This window comes from Xyrauchen texanus, chromosome 28 (genome assembly GCF_025860055.1).
Source record: "Xyrauchen texanus isolate HMW12.3.18 chromosome 28, RBS_HiC_50CHRs, whole genome shotgun sequence".
Lineage (NCBI taxonomy): Eukaryota > Metazoa > Chordata > Actinopteri > Cypriniformes > Catostomidae > Xyrauchen > Xyrauchen texanus.
In genome coordinates, this window is record NC_068303.1 from 23,790,859 (window position 1) to 23,808,341 (window position 17,483).

General features: G+C 36.9%; 1 protein-coding gene across 2 annotated transcripts in view; it reads left to right on the plus strand.

The window, feature by feature from the left end:
• Window positions 1-17,483, plus strand: part of LOC127621836 (disheveled-associated activator of morphogenesis 1-like) — an 84,673-nt gene that overhangs the window by 5,331 nt on the left and 61,859 nt on the right. For both annotated transcript variants that reach the window (XM_052095580.1, XM_052095581.1), the window contains exon 2: window positions 15,369-15,647. In XM_052095580.1, coding sequence (XP_051951540.1) covers window positions 15,465-15,647 — 183 coding nt within the window. In that variant the 5' untranslated portion in view covers window positions 15,369-15,464. The remainder of the gene's footprint in view (window positions 1-15,368; window positions 15,648-17,483) is intronic.

A 17,483-nucleotide genomic window follows, 5' to 3' on the forward strand; every position in this document is an offset into this window, starting at 1 on the left:
CTGTTGTTCAGGTTGTAGAGCGGGTCGGCTGACAATTGCAGGGTTGGCAGTTCGATTCCCAGCCCACATGACTCCACATGCCGAAGTGTACTTGGGCAAGACACTGAATCCCAAGTTGCTCCCAATGGCAGGCTAGCGCCTTGCATGGCAGCTCTGTCGCCATTGGTGTATGAGTGTGTGTGTGTGAATGGGTGATTGGGACACAGTGTAAAGCACTTTGGTAACCTCTAAGGTTAAAAAAAAAAGCGCTATATAAGTGCCGACCATTTACCATTTTACCAACTCATATGATCTTATGCTGTGTTGCATTCAACTCGGAAAGTCTGATTTTCCAACTTCCTACTGGGAGAAGTGCAATGGAACGCCACTTTAAGTCATAATTCCAACTTGGAAAGTCATGCAGAAATTCTATGTCGCCGAGATGCAGGTGCGTGACACCACACAATCATGTCTGCACTCAGGAAGTTATACTAAATAAATGATAAACATTCACTTGTATTAAATAATATTGATAAATGAGTCAAAGTTCCTACATTACATGATAATAAAGCATGTTTAAAAAACCATTAGCAGAGTAGCAGGTATTCAAAACATATACAAATTATCAATTATAAAAATGATACTCTCTTTTGATAATCGTACACCTGTAGCACAAATGCTAGCATTGCAGATTGTTTCTGAATTGGGTTGCTAGGAGACTAGCAATGTCAAAAATAAATGTCTAGTGACAGTCAAACACCTGCTAAGTTAACGGGAGCGTTGCAGTTTTGTTTCGTTAAACGTCATCTTCCGAGCGTCTGGAAATGGAATGCATTTATGCTTGGAGATCAGAGATAACAAGTAGGAATATCCGAGCATTAGGGTTGCCACCTGTCCCATGTTAACTGTAGCATCCAGTATTTTGGCTGAAACGATAATGTAACGGGACGCCTATTTTCCCATATTTATATGCCAAAATGTTAGAGAGGGCCAGTGGATATAATCCTTACCTCTTGTTCTATTGTCAGCACTCTGAGAGAAATCTGATTTACCAGTCACTCCCAGGGCACTGTGTCATAATGACATTTTCGCCTGAGAAATGGTCCTGTTGACTCTTCATTGGGTATGGTCAGTTACTGCATCTAGGCAACCAAATATAAACATTGCAGAGTCTTACGTTCACCTACAATAACTCATTAAAGCTTTTTGGCACTCTGGCTGGGTGTAGCTAATATTTACTAGTGCAAAAACCTGTAAACAATAGGACTGTATATTGTGTTTGCCGCTCTGTTGAATTTGTATTTTGTTGAATTTTTTTATTTTTTTATTTTACCTGTTTACAACAGGTATAGATAGACCTGGTATAGAAACCAAAGTGTTGGGGTCTGAGGGATCTTTTCTACAAAAAGATTAAAATATATCATAGAGTTCATCAGTCAAGGGCAATTGGGTATGAATATTAAAAGATAAGATTCACAGTTTGTTTTAAAACTGAATGACAGCAGACCAGTTTTTGATTTTTTTATATATATTTTTTAATATTCAGAATACACCTCTGAATGGGACATAGGAGGCCTTTTGATAGATAAAAAAATACTGTATCGGCATTCAGGGGTGTCCCCTAAAAGAGAACTTATAAAATATAAGTCTGAATGGACCATTTTTATATATTCCTTGAAGTGATAATCTATTAACACAAACAAACATTTTGCATAACAGTGCAGCATAAAAATACTGTTTGCTAGATATGGACATATACAGTAGGCTATAGGTATAAATAGGCTGACTATGAAATAATGGAAACATTTTCAACAGCAGAGAACTTTTCTTGGAAAACTAGTCATTTCAAAGTTTTGGTTGCCTTTATTTGCCATCCATACCAGAGATGATGACATATTTGATTATTATAAAAGTCTCGTAACATGCTTATTAATTAAGCAAAATTATATGCTGGAAAAAACTTTATACACGCCAAGTTAACTTGTTCTGTCACAAACCTGTCTAAGCTGAACCATCTGAGTTATATATCAGACGGATGAAGATAGTTTCACTTTGTTTCATTCTTGTTTTCTGCTGTGTTTATGCCATCTATCTATATTGCTATCTAAAATGCCATCCATCTATATTGCTGTACACTGTGTCTCTGTTACTTTTGTTAAAATAACTGCTCCTGCAAATCTACTTATCAGGGTTTATGTGGCACCTTATGTCTATAGCAAGGAGAGCAATGAAAGGGAATAAATCGTGTTCGGCGGTTGTGAAAAATATAAATTTCCATGGTGTGTACAGCTCCATAGTATTGTCACGTTGCTCACTTAAACTGTAGAAATGGTAAGATGGGGCAAGTATTATTATGATGCCTCGCAGTCCGGATGAAACCAATCCGTGGTCCGGGTCTGCTAATTTGTGACTGCTGTTCTAGATATTCAGTGCCTGTTTTTGGAGGGCTCTTCAAATGAGTAAATGGATTTTCTTTTTTTGCCTGTATGCAGCCTTTTAGATAGATGCTATTGAAATATTTGGCTAACGATTGGCTTAAGCTAATGAGAGGCTAATGATAGCCTTCACCAGGTATGTTTGTAATGTTTAAAAATATCCTTGGCTTGTATAAACCAATCATCCACAACATTAAAACCACCTGCCTAATATTGTGTAGGTCCCCCCTCGTGCTGCCAAAACAGCACCAACCCACATCTCAGAAGAGCATTCTGAGATGTTATTCTTCTTACCACAATTGTACAGAGCATTTATCTGAGTTACCGTAGACTTTGTGTGTTCGAACCAGTCTGGCCATTCTCTGTTGACCTTTCTCATCAACAAGGCATTTCCATCTGCAGAACTGCTGATCACTGGATGTTTTTGGCACCATTCTGAGTCAATTCTAGAGACTGTTGTTTGTGAAAATCACAGGAGATCAGCAGTTATAGAAATACTCAAACCAGCCCATCTGGCACCAACAATCATCTAATCAGCTAATCATGTGGCAGCAGTTCAGTGCATTAAATCATGCAGATACGGGTCAGGAGCTTCAGTTAATGTTCACATCATCCATAAGAATGTGTAAAAAATTGTGATCTCAGTTATTTGGACCATGGCATGATTGCTGGTGCCAGATGGGCTGGTTTGAGAGTTTCTCTAACTGCTGATCTCATCTTTCACACACAACAGTCTTTAGAATTTATTCTGAATGGTGCCAAAAACAAAAAACATCCATTGAGTGGCAGTTCTGTGGACAGAAATACCTTTTTGATGAGAGAATGGCCAGACTGTTTTGAACTGACAAAGTCTACGGTAACTCAGATAACCACTCTACATAATTTTGGTGAGAAGAATAGCATCTCAGAATGCGATTTTGAGATGCGGATTGGTGCCGTTTTGGTGGCATGAGGGGGACATACACAATATTAGGCAGGTGGCTTTAATTTTGTGTCTGATCGGTGTATGTTGATGTTTCTTATCTTATATTAACCTACTGTGCTACATCCCTCTTGTATGATGTCAAGTCTTCCTTTCTTATCTTGGCATTTCTCCAACCAAAAGTGCCCTTAGTTTTTGCCGAGTCTTAAAGTTGGCTCTCATGAGAGTGATGTGGATATGTAAAAGGTGAGAAGTAATATGGAAAAATATACTAAGAAAGAAGGCGCATGCAGCAACAGTGGGGCAGAAATGGCCTTGTTTTTCAGGCGTCTTTCAACTTCTTTTTCTTTCATTTCTCTTTCCTCCTGATCACCTGACTGACTGGTAGAGTGTTTATACATAATCTCTAAATCAACAACACAACACAAAATGTTACTGCATCTCCTCACTTTGTATGATTTGGTTTGTTTAGAATGACTTCGGTTTGTAGGTCGCCAAGTTGAGTCACAATATAATAAATAATAATATAATTGATCTATTGTCACACATTATACATATATTTTTTTTTTTTTGGCATATATACAGTGAAATATTTTTTTTCACATATCCCAGCTTAGCTGGGGTCAGAGTGCAGGGTCAGCCATGATACAGCACCACTGGAGCAGATAGGGTCCAGCTCAAGGGCCCAACAGTGGTGTCTTGGTGATGTTGGGGCTTGAACCCCCAACCTTCTGGTCAGTAACCCAGAGCCTTAACAGCTGAGCCACCACTGCCCCATAATACATTAAGTAATAGGTACGGCACCATAGAAAATGAGAACGGATACACATATACATTGATTGATGGCAGTCCTGATGCTTTAAAATCCCCAAAAGTCACATAGGTTGAAAAGTCAATAAGCAAAAAAACTGTTAGCGTTCAGTGTTGCATGTACCAAGGAAGATAGATCGACTTAGTGTCATTTAAGGGTGGGAGTCAGCAGGGACCAGCAGAAGCATTAAAGGAGTGATTGTTTTGAACACAGACTTGAACTCATTTGTCATTTGTGCCTCAAGGACACAGGAAGAGTGACGATAGTGCGTGGTAAGTGATGTCATTGGAGATGTGCAGAGATCGGCTGGCTATGTGCGGAATGTGGCCTGTCAGGACAGGCCCATGGGGAAGTTTAAGCCCTCGGCAGAGGTGAGCAGGGTTGGAAGATTAATGCATTTAATGTACCATTGTGAACACCAGTAGGTTTAAAATGGTGATCAACACTAATCACCTTTGTATAAATCCCTCACATGTATTACCCCTCCTCTATCGATTTTGTCACATACAAAGGGGTTTGTATTCTTGTGAGAAAATGCTTAGTAAGGGCCTGACCACTCATACATTTTTATTTTTGTTAATGACAAGAAATACATTATTTGTGACATTGATGATTCAAGTCTGAATATGCTGTTATTAAACACGTGGAGGGGTTTTTCAAAATCTCTAAACCAAAAACATTTCTGACTCTTTCAGACCTGCAGACTGTTTTGACTTGTGTTATATCTTTTATAATTGATCAGACTTATGGAAAATCAAATATGGCATTGATTCCATTCAAATTTCTCTCGGACTGTAATCCTATCTAACCTTTATAATATAAACTTCAAGCTATTAAAACTATTTTAATACTATTTATTAACAACATCATGACATCACTAACAAAAAGTAATATGGTGCTACCATGGTTTTCTTTGAAGTACCTTGGAGTACCATTAGCTGTAAATACCATGGTAGATAAATATATTTTAGTCATTCAGTACAGATGGTGTATACTCACTCTACAATGGTACCACTGTGGTAGTTTTTTGTAAGCTATCTGTTATGAAATGTTTTTTTGTCACTGTATCACCTTCTCCTTTTTCCTGTTTGTCTACTTTGGACTTTCTCATAGATTTTCTGGTTGTTTATTTGTGATGTAGACAAAACATTCTTTCAATTTTGCTTTATATATTAACAACAGGGTAAATGTTTGAGGAATATAGTCCCAAAGTACTCTATTTGACATAGATACTCTTTGCCAAGATACTCTATTTACCATATTACCATTTGCGTTCTGTGGTTTTTATGAGTTGTCGGTACATGGAACAGAGTCAGCAGACCATTTCTGATTTACTGATATGTATGTTTGAGAAACTCTCCAATGTGTCTGAATAAGCATTTGACCTGTGTGTTTGTGCGAGAAAGCTCATGTCATCCAGCTTAGAACACCTTGCACCTTTATGGAAATAACAAGGAAGTACTTTACAGTATTACACCACTGCATTTGTATTGCTGCAGGCACACACTGCACAGAGCCTCTGATGCTGTTTTAGTTGTTTGCATAGATAATAATTACTTATTGCTTAATCATAATTTGTCTGTAAAAGATTAAGCACTGGCCTGGTGGCTGTCACATGGTGGAGCAGGGGTTTGGTTTTACTTCATGCAAAGCTGTCAGGTCACATGTCCAACTCTGTTTGTTGTGTCTGCGGAATGGGTACAAAGGAGAGATTATATTGTATGCCAACAAGTCACAATGCCTCTATGGACACTTTCATTTTGAAACTGTCCTTTTCAACAGTTGTACTGTATGTGAATGATATGAAACAAAGAATAAGGATTTTGATACATTTTAAATTATGAAAATATTATTGGTTACACTTTACAAAAAGGTTCCATTTTGTTAACAATAGGTAATGCATTTGGTATCACAAACTAATAAAGAACAATATATTTTAACAGCATTTATTAAACCAGTCTTATTAACAGTTGCAACATTGTTAGTGCATCATGCATTAACTAATGTTAACGTAAACAACTTTACATTTTTAACAATTTGTATATGTTGAAATTAAAATGATCCAATGCTGTTATGTTGTTAACAAATGGAACTTTATTTTATAGGGTTTAACATTCTGCACTTTTTCTAGGTCACTAACCAAATAAGCAAATTTGTGGAATTAACCATGTAAATTCCTTTGTACAAATGGTTAGATTTCTTTGCTTCCATTAAAGCACACAAGATGATCTTTCGATTGTATTTAGATTACTCTGGGATAAAATTGATTATTTGGTTTAGCACAAACTTGTAAATGTCAGCTTTAGTGCTGTCACTAATGAAACAGTAACATACCAAACAGTCAATTCTATAATTTATTTTAACAGTTTACTTAAATTGCTTTGCTGATAATATTTCTTGGAGACTTTGCAAAAAGCAATAATTTTCAAATTTTTGTATAATGTGTTTTCCTCTCAGTTCACGTGAGCATGGCTTTATGTTACTGACCCGAGTTGTATATTAGTATATATTAAAACACTTAAGTAATACAGAGATATTTTGGCAGCATATAAACACATGCTAAATTTGTGTGTTTGTAGAAATCTGAAATAAGGGTAAGTGCAAGCTTTCTGCCTGTTTCTGTTATTGTTTTACCGGTTTGTGACTGCACTGATGGGATTAATGAAATGTATTGTCAAGAAATAGTCAATAGGTCTTTAAGAGGTCTTTCTGTTACTAGATAATGTAATTAGTTTTTTAGTTTTTTCTGATTAACTGTTTTTATTGATTCATAAAATAATCACACACATTTAAAACTATACTTAACTCTACACTGCCCCTCCCGAGTAGGTGGCACAGCTGTAAATACCTAAAGAACTGAGATCTGGGAATCCCAAAATGTTGAACCAAATTCTCAAAGGATCTCAACACTCCACTCTCATATTGGTCACTGAGTGTATTAACCTCCCTCACAACCCACTCTGACCAGCAGAACGGGGACTTATTAATTCATCATTTTGGGTTCAGCCATATGCTCGAGGAAACATTTAAATAAATGTCCAAATTAAACACTTTTGTCCATACCGGGTGCAAATGCGATATAACAGGGTGTAACTTATCTCAGAATCAAGATAAATTTTTTGCTCTGCCGTCAGTTTCTAATATCCTCATCAGTAGATTAAGAAGTGGAATTTTAGAGATCAAGATAGAATTCTTTAAAAGCATTATTCATATCAATGGCTGAGGTTCACCACCAGCAGATTGAACAGAGGGAATGTTAGAAAAAGACTCTCTCTGTTTTATTTATCTAGCCAGAAGTTTTCCTGAATTGTCCCCCAACTCAAAGTATGACTGTCTTGCCCTGAATAGCCCAAACTACACCTTCCGCAACAAAATAGTATTATATCTGTATTTCAATCGGGTCAATTCTTTGAGACCATCAGATGACATTCGGCGCTTCAGCTCACCCTCGGTAGTTTTAATATTCCCTTCCAACTCCACAAGCTCTCGTGCTTTAGATTTTTTGGTGAATGAGGCATACTGTGTGATCCGGCTCCTAAGAACCTGAGGACGATGCTGAGGACCAGTTGGTCTCCATTTAAACATTGATTTCAGCCTTTAACATTTGTTGGAATTCAGGATTTTGCAAAAGGGATACATTAAAGTGCCAACTAAATGATTTCATTTTCTCCATATGTTGCAACACCTATAAACACACCAGGGCTTGATCTTAGACTGAAATGTTTCCAATTGAAAAATCAACATCAGATGAGGGACTTAGATATAAAAAAAAAAATCTATTCAAGAGTAAATCTTATTGGCTGATGGAAAAAAAAATTCTTCAGCCTCAGGAATTCCGACGATTTGGACGTTATTCTGCCGACAACTGTTCTCCATGTCCTCCAACTTCTTCCAGACACTCTCCAAATCCACCTTGGTCGCTAGCATCTTTACAGATAATTCTCTCTCTGATGACTCCAAATAATCGATCGGTTTCGTGACATCCCCCACTCTTGTAACCACCTCAGTGATCGATTGACATACTACAGCAAGATCCTCCAAGTCAGCAATGACCTTTGTCAGCATTGCCGACATGTTCAACATCTCTCACCGAATTTCCCTAATTTCTCTGACCAAATGAACTCTCTGCCTTGGTGCCTTCTCAGGGTGTTGAGCATGTAAGTGTCTTTTAATGTCTCCAGAGCCTGAGAATTTTGAATTCTTTGGCATATTGTCCTCCTAGAACAGTTATGGAATAGAGTGTATTGAATCTCACCAGTTTGTCATTAATAGTGTTAAAACTAGCAAAGTGCGCAGAGCTTGCCGTTCACATGTCCGAACCTCGCATGGCATCAAATGACTCCACCAAATTTGTTTTGTTTTAATACAATTTTATAATGATATAAATTACTTGTAATGCTGTAGATTTACAGTATATGCAGTCTAACAGCATTTTTGGGTTTGTGCTTTGGCCTAATGGCAGTTTATAATATCACACTTTGAAACCGTTGTTCATTCCCTTAAAGTGAGAATGGAAGTCATTTGTATGTGTACATAGAATGCTTATTCATTTCATCCTTTATGCAGTCCAGCCATAGCTAGCCTCCTTTGGTTAGGGACACTTTCAATGCAGCTCTCCAATCACCACTTCGAAATAAACCACAGCACAGACTTCTACTTGCCCAGACATTGCAAAAAGGTGGAGACAAACTGGAATGGCCATAGCTGACACACAAGTACAAAATCCACCCTGTACTTAAGCCCTTTCCCACCTTTCCCGTTTGATCCATTTTCATTTACATGTGGATTTAAGAGGAAATAACTGTCTGATCAGAGAATTATAAAAAGAGAATACATTTACATCCATGAGAACTTAACGGATCTTCTTCAGTATGTCTGGTCAGCTTTTTAAAGACAACGAGAGTACTTGGAATCATAATTGTGTTTTTGATTTTTCAAACATGCAAAATGCAGAAATGCACAACGTTGAAGGTATTGGTGTAATATAAACTAGAACACAATTTAACATATTTCACATTTAATATGGTCATGGGGGTGTTCTCTGGGGGCTAAGCCCCTTATTGCTTGCAAGCTTAGCAAAGCCTCTGTTTACTAACAATGTCCAGCAGTGTATGGGATTGCTTAAAAAAAAACAAAAAAAACCAGGGCCACTGTGTTTGATTGCTCATATCTTAACATTACATATAGGCGTTTTCACGATTTTTGGCTTATTTCTATGACTTTTTGTAAACAACTAAATGACGTCACTACAAATAAATAAATAAATAAGAAAATAGTTTGGCCTAAAAAAAACGTGTCCACATAGCGAAAGATAAGCACCTAAGTTTGCTGCCATTGATAACTTGGCTAAATGAGTTACTTCTGTATTTTAGTATTTTTTAGCATGCTGTTGCTCAATATGACATCACAGTGAAGTCATTTGGTTGTTTACAAAAAGTCGTAGAAGAATGCCAAAAATTGTGCAAACACCTTTATGCATTTTTTTAAATATGAACTATCAAACATAGTGGCCCCATTTTTTGGGCCACCCTGTATACACATGTGTCACAGGAGAATTACTGTAAGTGGAATTGCATTTGAAACATTTTCGGAAAATGGCAGACTTTTTTGCCTTTCTAATGCTCATTTTATTGCTAATATTATACGTATTATAAATACACACAATCAAATATTTTTTTCAAACCTTTTACATAGAATGCAGCTTGATTGATATTTATATATACAGTTCTGTGCAAAAGTCTTAGGCACATAAGATGTTTCACAAAAGCATTTGTCTTAAGATGGTTATTTATATCTTCAGCTTTAGTGTGTCAATAGGAAAGATAAATGTTAGACTCCCAAACATTACTTTTGAAACTAGAAAATATTAGAATAGAAGAACAGGGAGCCCTGCAACAGATCTCATGGCCCCCACAAAGCCCCCCACTGAACATCGTGTCAGTCTGAGATTTCATAAAGAGACAGAAGCAACTGAGACAGCCGAAATAGATAGAAGAACTGTGGTGAATTCTCCAAGAAGCTTGGAACATCCTATCAGTCAGCAACCAAGAAAAACTGTGTACAGGTGTATCGAGGAGAATTGGTGCTGTTTTACAGGAAATGGGGGTCACACTGAATATTGATTTAACTTTTTAGGTTTACTGGACTTTGTATGACATTAAGTGATACATGAAAACTATTAATTTAATTAATTTTCAAGACATTCTCACTATGCAACATTTTCACAAGTGCCTAAAACTTTTGCACTGTACTGTGTAGTTATATAAAATGAAATCAGTTAGTTTTAATAACAATAATCCGCTGGGACATAACAAGCGTGTCTCAACAACATTCCTCTTAGCTGAGAAACTGATTACTCGTGAGTTTCTTCTTTCAAACTGTTTTGATGCTAACCTTCTGCTCTAATGCTGTTGAATGTTATCAGTTTGGAGTCAGCTAGAGGTTAGCCAGAGAATGTAAGCGAGTTATCCCTCTCCTCACTAGAGTGATTTTTGGTGTGAAAGAAGCAGCATAGAATTTCCTCACAGCAGGGTCAAGCAGTCTAGCTGTAGTCCAGGGCCATAAGTCTCTCCCACAGGGCATATATTTTGATATCAAACCATAGAGGGGAAGGAATGCGTGGTGATTCGTGATCTATCATAGTGTGAGGAATGATCTCAGTGTTGACCAAACCAGATCACTCCTGTTGGTATGCAGGATATCATTAAATGCATCCAGACGTTGACTGCTGGGCCAGATGAATAACGGCTCAACACATGATTCGTGGATTATTTTAGGAAAGCCTTGAGTGCTTAACCTCCTCTGCATTGTTAATGTTTTCTTAAATAGCCTGATGAATCTTACAAAACATTTTGTACTTGAGATTAAAGTTGCAGTCAGGATTGAACCAACTCTAGTTCCAGGGAGGGGCAGCCGGGAATTCCACTGTGGCAACAGGCTGGCTGAATGGGCGTTGTGTTCAGCTGTACTCCAGCTGTGTCGATTTATATTGGTGACCAACAGCCGGTATATGGGTAACTGTGCCAGACTCGCCCACTCAAGGGAAAACTTTGAGAGAAATGACCATAGACGGAAAGTAACAAATTACAACTACTCTCATTACAGTACTTGAGTAAATTTTTTTTAAACTTTTTTTAAGTATACATAAATAATAATACTTTTACTTGAGTTGATTAAAAATGAAGTATTCAACTTTGCTAGACTAATTTTTCACCACAACTATAAAGTTGTACAAAATGTATACTACAACTATAAATATTTCTGAATTTTTTGGAAGAATAAAGTTGTAAGCTCTAAATCTGTTTCTAAACAAAAACGCGCTGTGTGTGTCACGACGGAAGCCCGCAGGGCACAGCAGCTCTCATAAACTGTCGCCGATGTCCTCTCTTCTCTAGGTTATCCAAGATTTTCTGCCCTGTCACTATACAAGAACTGTAATTCAGTGATTTTCTGCATATTTCATTTTATTATGGAAAGGAGCCATTCATTCAGGAACGAGGGAATCATCTGAACATGTTTAACCACTGATCAAACTTCACTTGTTTTTAAGGTAGGCAGTGTTTTAACTGTATCAAAGATTAACACAATGTAGATTGACATATATGTGGGGATATCTTGTTTACTAGCTACTATGTCAAAAACAAACTTTTTATATACCTTAGAAAGATAAAATGCCAATAATGTTGGAAATTAAAAATGCCACCAAACTTGACAAAAATATATCCAAAGTTCAAAATATGGTGGCAAAAAATGCCCACGCAATGAGTTCCCGTGTTTTATTAATAATATCTGATATAGTTACAATGACATACAATCTTCTTTTGACTTTTCACTGAACATTATTTGTTTCCCGGTTTGGTTCCTCACACCGTCCCGTGCACAGACGCATCAGTTCGGTATTGTACTCTGGTGTTAAATTATGTTAAATTCATACTTGAAAATGTATGAATTTCATTGCATTTGATAACAAAATATAAAATCAAGTGGCTTCTTTAAACTAATAATGCTAGACCTTTTCTCAGAACGTTTTTGCTGTGGTCTCCAGGTCATTTTTAGTGCATGTTTGAATTCAGTTCCCCTCATGTTCACATGGGTGTCCTAGTAGAGTAACCACAGGTTCGTCACATTAACTATGGGCATGTTTGACAATCAGAAAATTTCCAAATGCTTTTTGTCTTAAAGAAATACTCTGGGTTTTTTAGAATGTGAGCTCAATCGTCAGCATTTGTGGCATAATGTTGATTACCACAGTTACAGTGAGGCACTTAAAATGGAAGTGAATTGGTCCAGTCCATAAACGTTAAAATACACAATGTTTCAAGAGTATAGCCAAAAGACATGGCAATTAAATGTGTTAAAGGTACTTTAAGCGATTTTACCAATTCTAACTTACACGAGACTAAGCCGTTGATTTAGCCATGCCCCCTCTTTCCAAACACTGCACCAATACCGTTGAAACAGAAATAAAGGATGTTCCCACGGTTGTCAAACACAACAGTAGTGAAATGGCACCCTCAACTGACAAATTATAAATCAGAATATGGCATTAAGCCTGAATAATTAGCTGTAACGCAATGAGAATGTGCAAAATGATTGACAGGTCAGAGACAGGGGTTTGTGGACACATTTTTGTTTGCTGTTTACAAAGTCTAGAGCGGTCACAGAGACCAGTGAGATATCTCCTGATACTTATTTTTGTGATATCTTTCAGGGTGTTGACATTTTTTTGCATACATTTCCATGAAAAAAAAAACACTTACAGCACCTTTAACATGACTTTAGTGTGATCAAATCAACAAATAATCTTGTCTGTGTAAAGTAATATGCAGTATTACTCCATGAAGACGTACCTCCAGTACAGAACAGAACAGTTTTTCATACTCAAATCATGTATACACGTATAATGTTTACATCGTTTGGCTAACATTTTTAAACTGTGTTTTGTAACATTTATGGACTTGCCCCATTCACTTCCATTGTACATGCCTCTTGGAATAGACATTTGTAATTTTTTTTATTAATCAAATTTATTTCCTATGGTAATGAATAGGTCTGGGTATTGATACAGATTTTCAAATTTGATAAAATTCCTATTCACAAGCTCTCGATTTGATACTGATTGCAATTCAACATTATTCAATATTGATTCATATTATAATGTCCCTTTTGCTTACATATAAAATACATTTTCTCCCAGCTAATTCTGTGAATTATACAGGGGACCTTCTAACTAGGTACATTACAAAAATATAAATGTGTTAATTTTTAAAAAGCTAAAATGTGACCAAATTCATGAAAAACTAATAAAAATATAATTAGTAAAATGTTATATTTGTATTAGGTTTCATGATTTTGGTCACGTTTTAGCTTTTTAAAAATTAACAAACCCATGTATTCAATCAATTAATATGATTTTTACTATTTACAGGTATTTGCATTGATTGATTTAATTTATTGAAAAACCTCTTAAAGTCTCTTTAAGAAAGCCCACATTCTGTAAAGAGCATCTGTAAATGAGTGCATGTTAAAGAGACAGACTCAAACGTCTCATCTGTCCCACATGTTTTTTGTTGTTTTTAAAAAGGGTATTAAAAGACAGATGGGTTGCGTGGATCTCATCTTTGGACACACATTATACGTAGCAACTTTTACTCTCAAAATGCTGTGAAAGGTTTTTGCTGCTGAATATTACACCACTATGTTACACAATCACTGTTAAGTGAAATCTAAAAGTGTCCAATATACATTTTAGTCGCATAGCACAAAATTTGGTTGCAAATGCAAGTGATTTCCTCTCATTGTAGCAGAGTGATGAGCATAGAGTAAAAGGTCGATCTTGGGATTTGAGAATCGATATCGAGAATGTCTATATTTTTACCTACCCCTAGTAATTAATATTGTCACAAATGTTTTGATTAACTTGTATCGGACATATAACATAACTTTTTCATGAATGATCCTTAATCTACTTCTGTCAGATTTCTTTCTGGAAGTACTCTGTCAACTTTTTCCCACCATAAGTTTGTCAGTGACTCCAGGGCAGCCATTTGTGATTACAATCATCGTCCTTAGCCCAAAGGGCAAACGGTTCCTCACTTTGTCACTGAAATGCCTCACAGGTGTGTGCATACACCTGCACGCTTATATAAATCTCTTGTTAAAGCAATCCCCTGTGAAAAATTGTGCTGCTTTCACCGATTCAAAGTCATGACCATGATACAGTATTCATTAAACTATGTGTTTGTGGCTCCACACCCAATTGCAAAGCCATAAGACACCTGATGCATCTTCTGCTGTTGGGCTTGAGTGCCAGATGTTACTACATAGTGTATCCTGTAATGCACACAATGATCTTACAGCAACTGTGCATATTGAACTTCGAAAGCATGTCAAACTTGAGGGTCTGGCCTTGGATTATTGTGTTTCTTAATTAATGGCATTAGTAATTTAGCCTGCCAGTTAAAAGTTCTGATCATCTTATTTGGCGAGTTTGGGTCTTATGAATAGGTTTTTATTTTTGTTTGTGGTCAGTGGAACCCAATATTGCTTTCTATTTTCCTAAATATAGACGAGGGCCTGCACACATTGATGCAAGCTGCGTTAATTTGTGTTGGCTCTGTAATACTGTGTGGGAAGTGATGCAGTGTGGTGTACAGTCACTTCTGTGATGTGGTTTGATGGAATGAGCTGATCTGATGAGTACATGCACTTAACGTCACTGCTTGTGGTGCTGACTAAGCTTTTTGGGTTGACATCTTGATTCTTAGTTTATAGACTAAACTGTTAGATGTGTAGAAAAGAGAGAAGAACAACTTGGGTTGCACTGCAAAAAATCCTTTATTGGTACTTTTGTCTGGTTTTCTGTTAAAAATATCTAAACATCTTTAAAAAAAATGCTTGAGTAAAAAATGTGTTTTGGCTAATTAATTTTATCAGGTTTTAAGTACAATTCTAACAAATGTTAGTGAGGTTAATGCTTTAAAAGAGGGGAAAAATTATTTTGCCAATGGGGTATTAAGAAATATAAAATATAAAAAAGTGTTAATATCTTATGAAATGTAGCTTCTCATGTATCTTGTTTTAATAATATTTAGATATGTTTGCTGGAACAATACAAAAAGACTGATTAAGACAATTATTTTTGCATTGTCTTTCCTGTACTTAGGTCTTAGTCACACATCACACAAACTGACTTAAAGTTTCTCTTTTTGTCTTCTCGCAGGGCTGAGTGACCTAACTGCAGCTCTCACCTGGGGGAGAACCACCACTCCCTGATTCCCATCAACCCTCACCCTTGAGCCCCCAGTCCGAAGCAGCCATGGCACCACGGAAACGCGGGGGTGGAGGTAGTGGCACATCCTTCTTCTTCTGCTGCTTCCAGAGCAGTGACCATCCAGAGATCACCTACCGTCTTCGAGAAGACTTCGTCCTGCAGACCATGGAGCCCACACTGCCCATCCCCAGCTATGATGAGCTGGATGCCATGTTCTCAGAGCTGGTGGTGTGTATCATATTGCAGACTTAAAAAATCTCTGATCTGTGTGGCTGATTTGCAATTATTTGTTGGGAAGTTCAGTGGCACTCTTCTGCTCATGCGCTTCCCAGAACACCCTAATTTAAGTGGACCAAAAAGACATCCAAGTCCACTTTTATGGCCACTGACTGTGTGTATATATATAATATTATATAATTAGTGCTGTTAGTCAATGAAAATTTGTAATAGCTATTAATCGCATAATTGTTCGTGGTTAATCGTGATTAATCACAGATTTTGAAAGTGCTGAAATTTGACCCTAAATATACTTATTTTCCTGTCAGAATTTATTTATTACCTTCTTAGGAAAGAAAACTAAACAATATGCAACAATATAATGCTTTATAAACATTTTCCAAATAATGTCTTCCACAGTATAAAGATAGAAATGCACTAAAATAGCACCAATTCAAGTAACATTAAACATTTTCCGAAGTCTAGTCCCCACATGCATTTTCATTGCAATGATCATTAAATCTCTTAAACTCTCATCTGCCATAATATTAATTAGCTGGCAGACTGTGGCTATCCACATTGTTACAGCAATCGTGAAGCCGCATTCATGATTTGCGTCAGGGCGTCAGTGTCAGCCAGCGTCAAGCTTTGAACTCCACATGAAATTCGCTTCCAGATAAAAAAGTATCATTCTGCGTTTTGGTGATAGTTAAGACTTGCTGTGCTTCTGTGGTAATTAAAATGCTTTTTACTTAGGCAGAAAGATTTATTAATTTTGACATCTCTAAATATATATATATATATTGCAAGGTTTTTATATCGACAAAATATTGTATTTGCAATATTTGTAGTATTGAAACACTTATTGGTCGACCACTAGTTTTTAGTCCTTTGTTGGTTAATATCAGATTTCAGTTGCAACTAAGGAAACAACCAATTAAATATTTTTACATTTGACAATTTGTTGGTGTAAAGGGATTTATGGAAAGCAGAAGGCGAGAACTGTCTTGACAATATAAATAATAGTTTAATGATAAACTTAAACGACACAATGACGGTCAGCTGACCGTAAACGATATCTCTCTCGTCACACCACTTTCCGCAGTTGGCCTTTATCCTCGGAGGCTTAATTAGCCTGATAAGGGACCGGGTGTGTATAATCACGACCCGGCCCCACCCTCCGCCCTGTCACAGTTGATATTTTTGCAGTCACGACTAAGTGAAGCATTTCTGTGTTTTAAACCTGGTATGAATAGACAGTGGTATTGTACATGTCATGTTCAGACTAGCTAATTAATGAAGAAATTAAGCATTATGTACTGAATGTGGATTATAATTTATCCACATACTCAGCCCCTCATTCTTGGCACACTAATTTAGTGTAATTAAATAACAGTAGTTGACATATCAAAAGATGCCATCTTTAATCCTAGCTTGAATAGAAATCGCAGCACTTTGGCATGCTGCAGACTCTCTCTCTATGGTTGTCTCCTTCTCCATCACTGCCAGCTTCCACTTTGCACTTCAATGGGTCCCTTTGAGTGGCCTTATGTCTTGGACTGCTCTGCAGGCTAATTGCTTGTTTTTGGTGTGACCCTCTCTTAACCTCTCTTTCCCTGTACTTGGGCTTGAATTGATGAACAACACAAAGTAGGAGCAGCCTCTCTCTTTTCACAGCCCTTACAGAAAGATTTCATGCTCTCAGCATGTGCCTTTCTGGCAAGTTATCTGCAAATTTGTAAGACAGTGTTGCATAACTGGCAACCTGCCTGCTTATTCACAGCTACACACTTGTACACAAGAAGTAACATTAGATTTTAGTTAAGGATTCCTAGCTAACTACTTGAA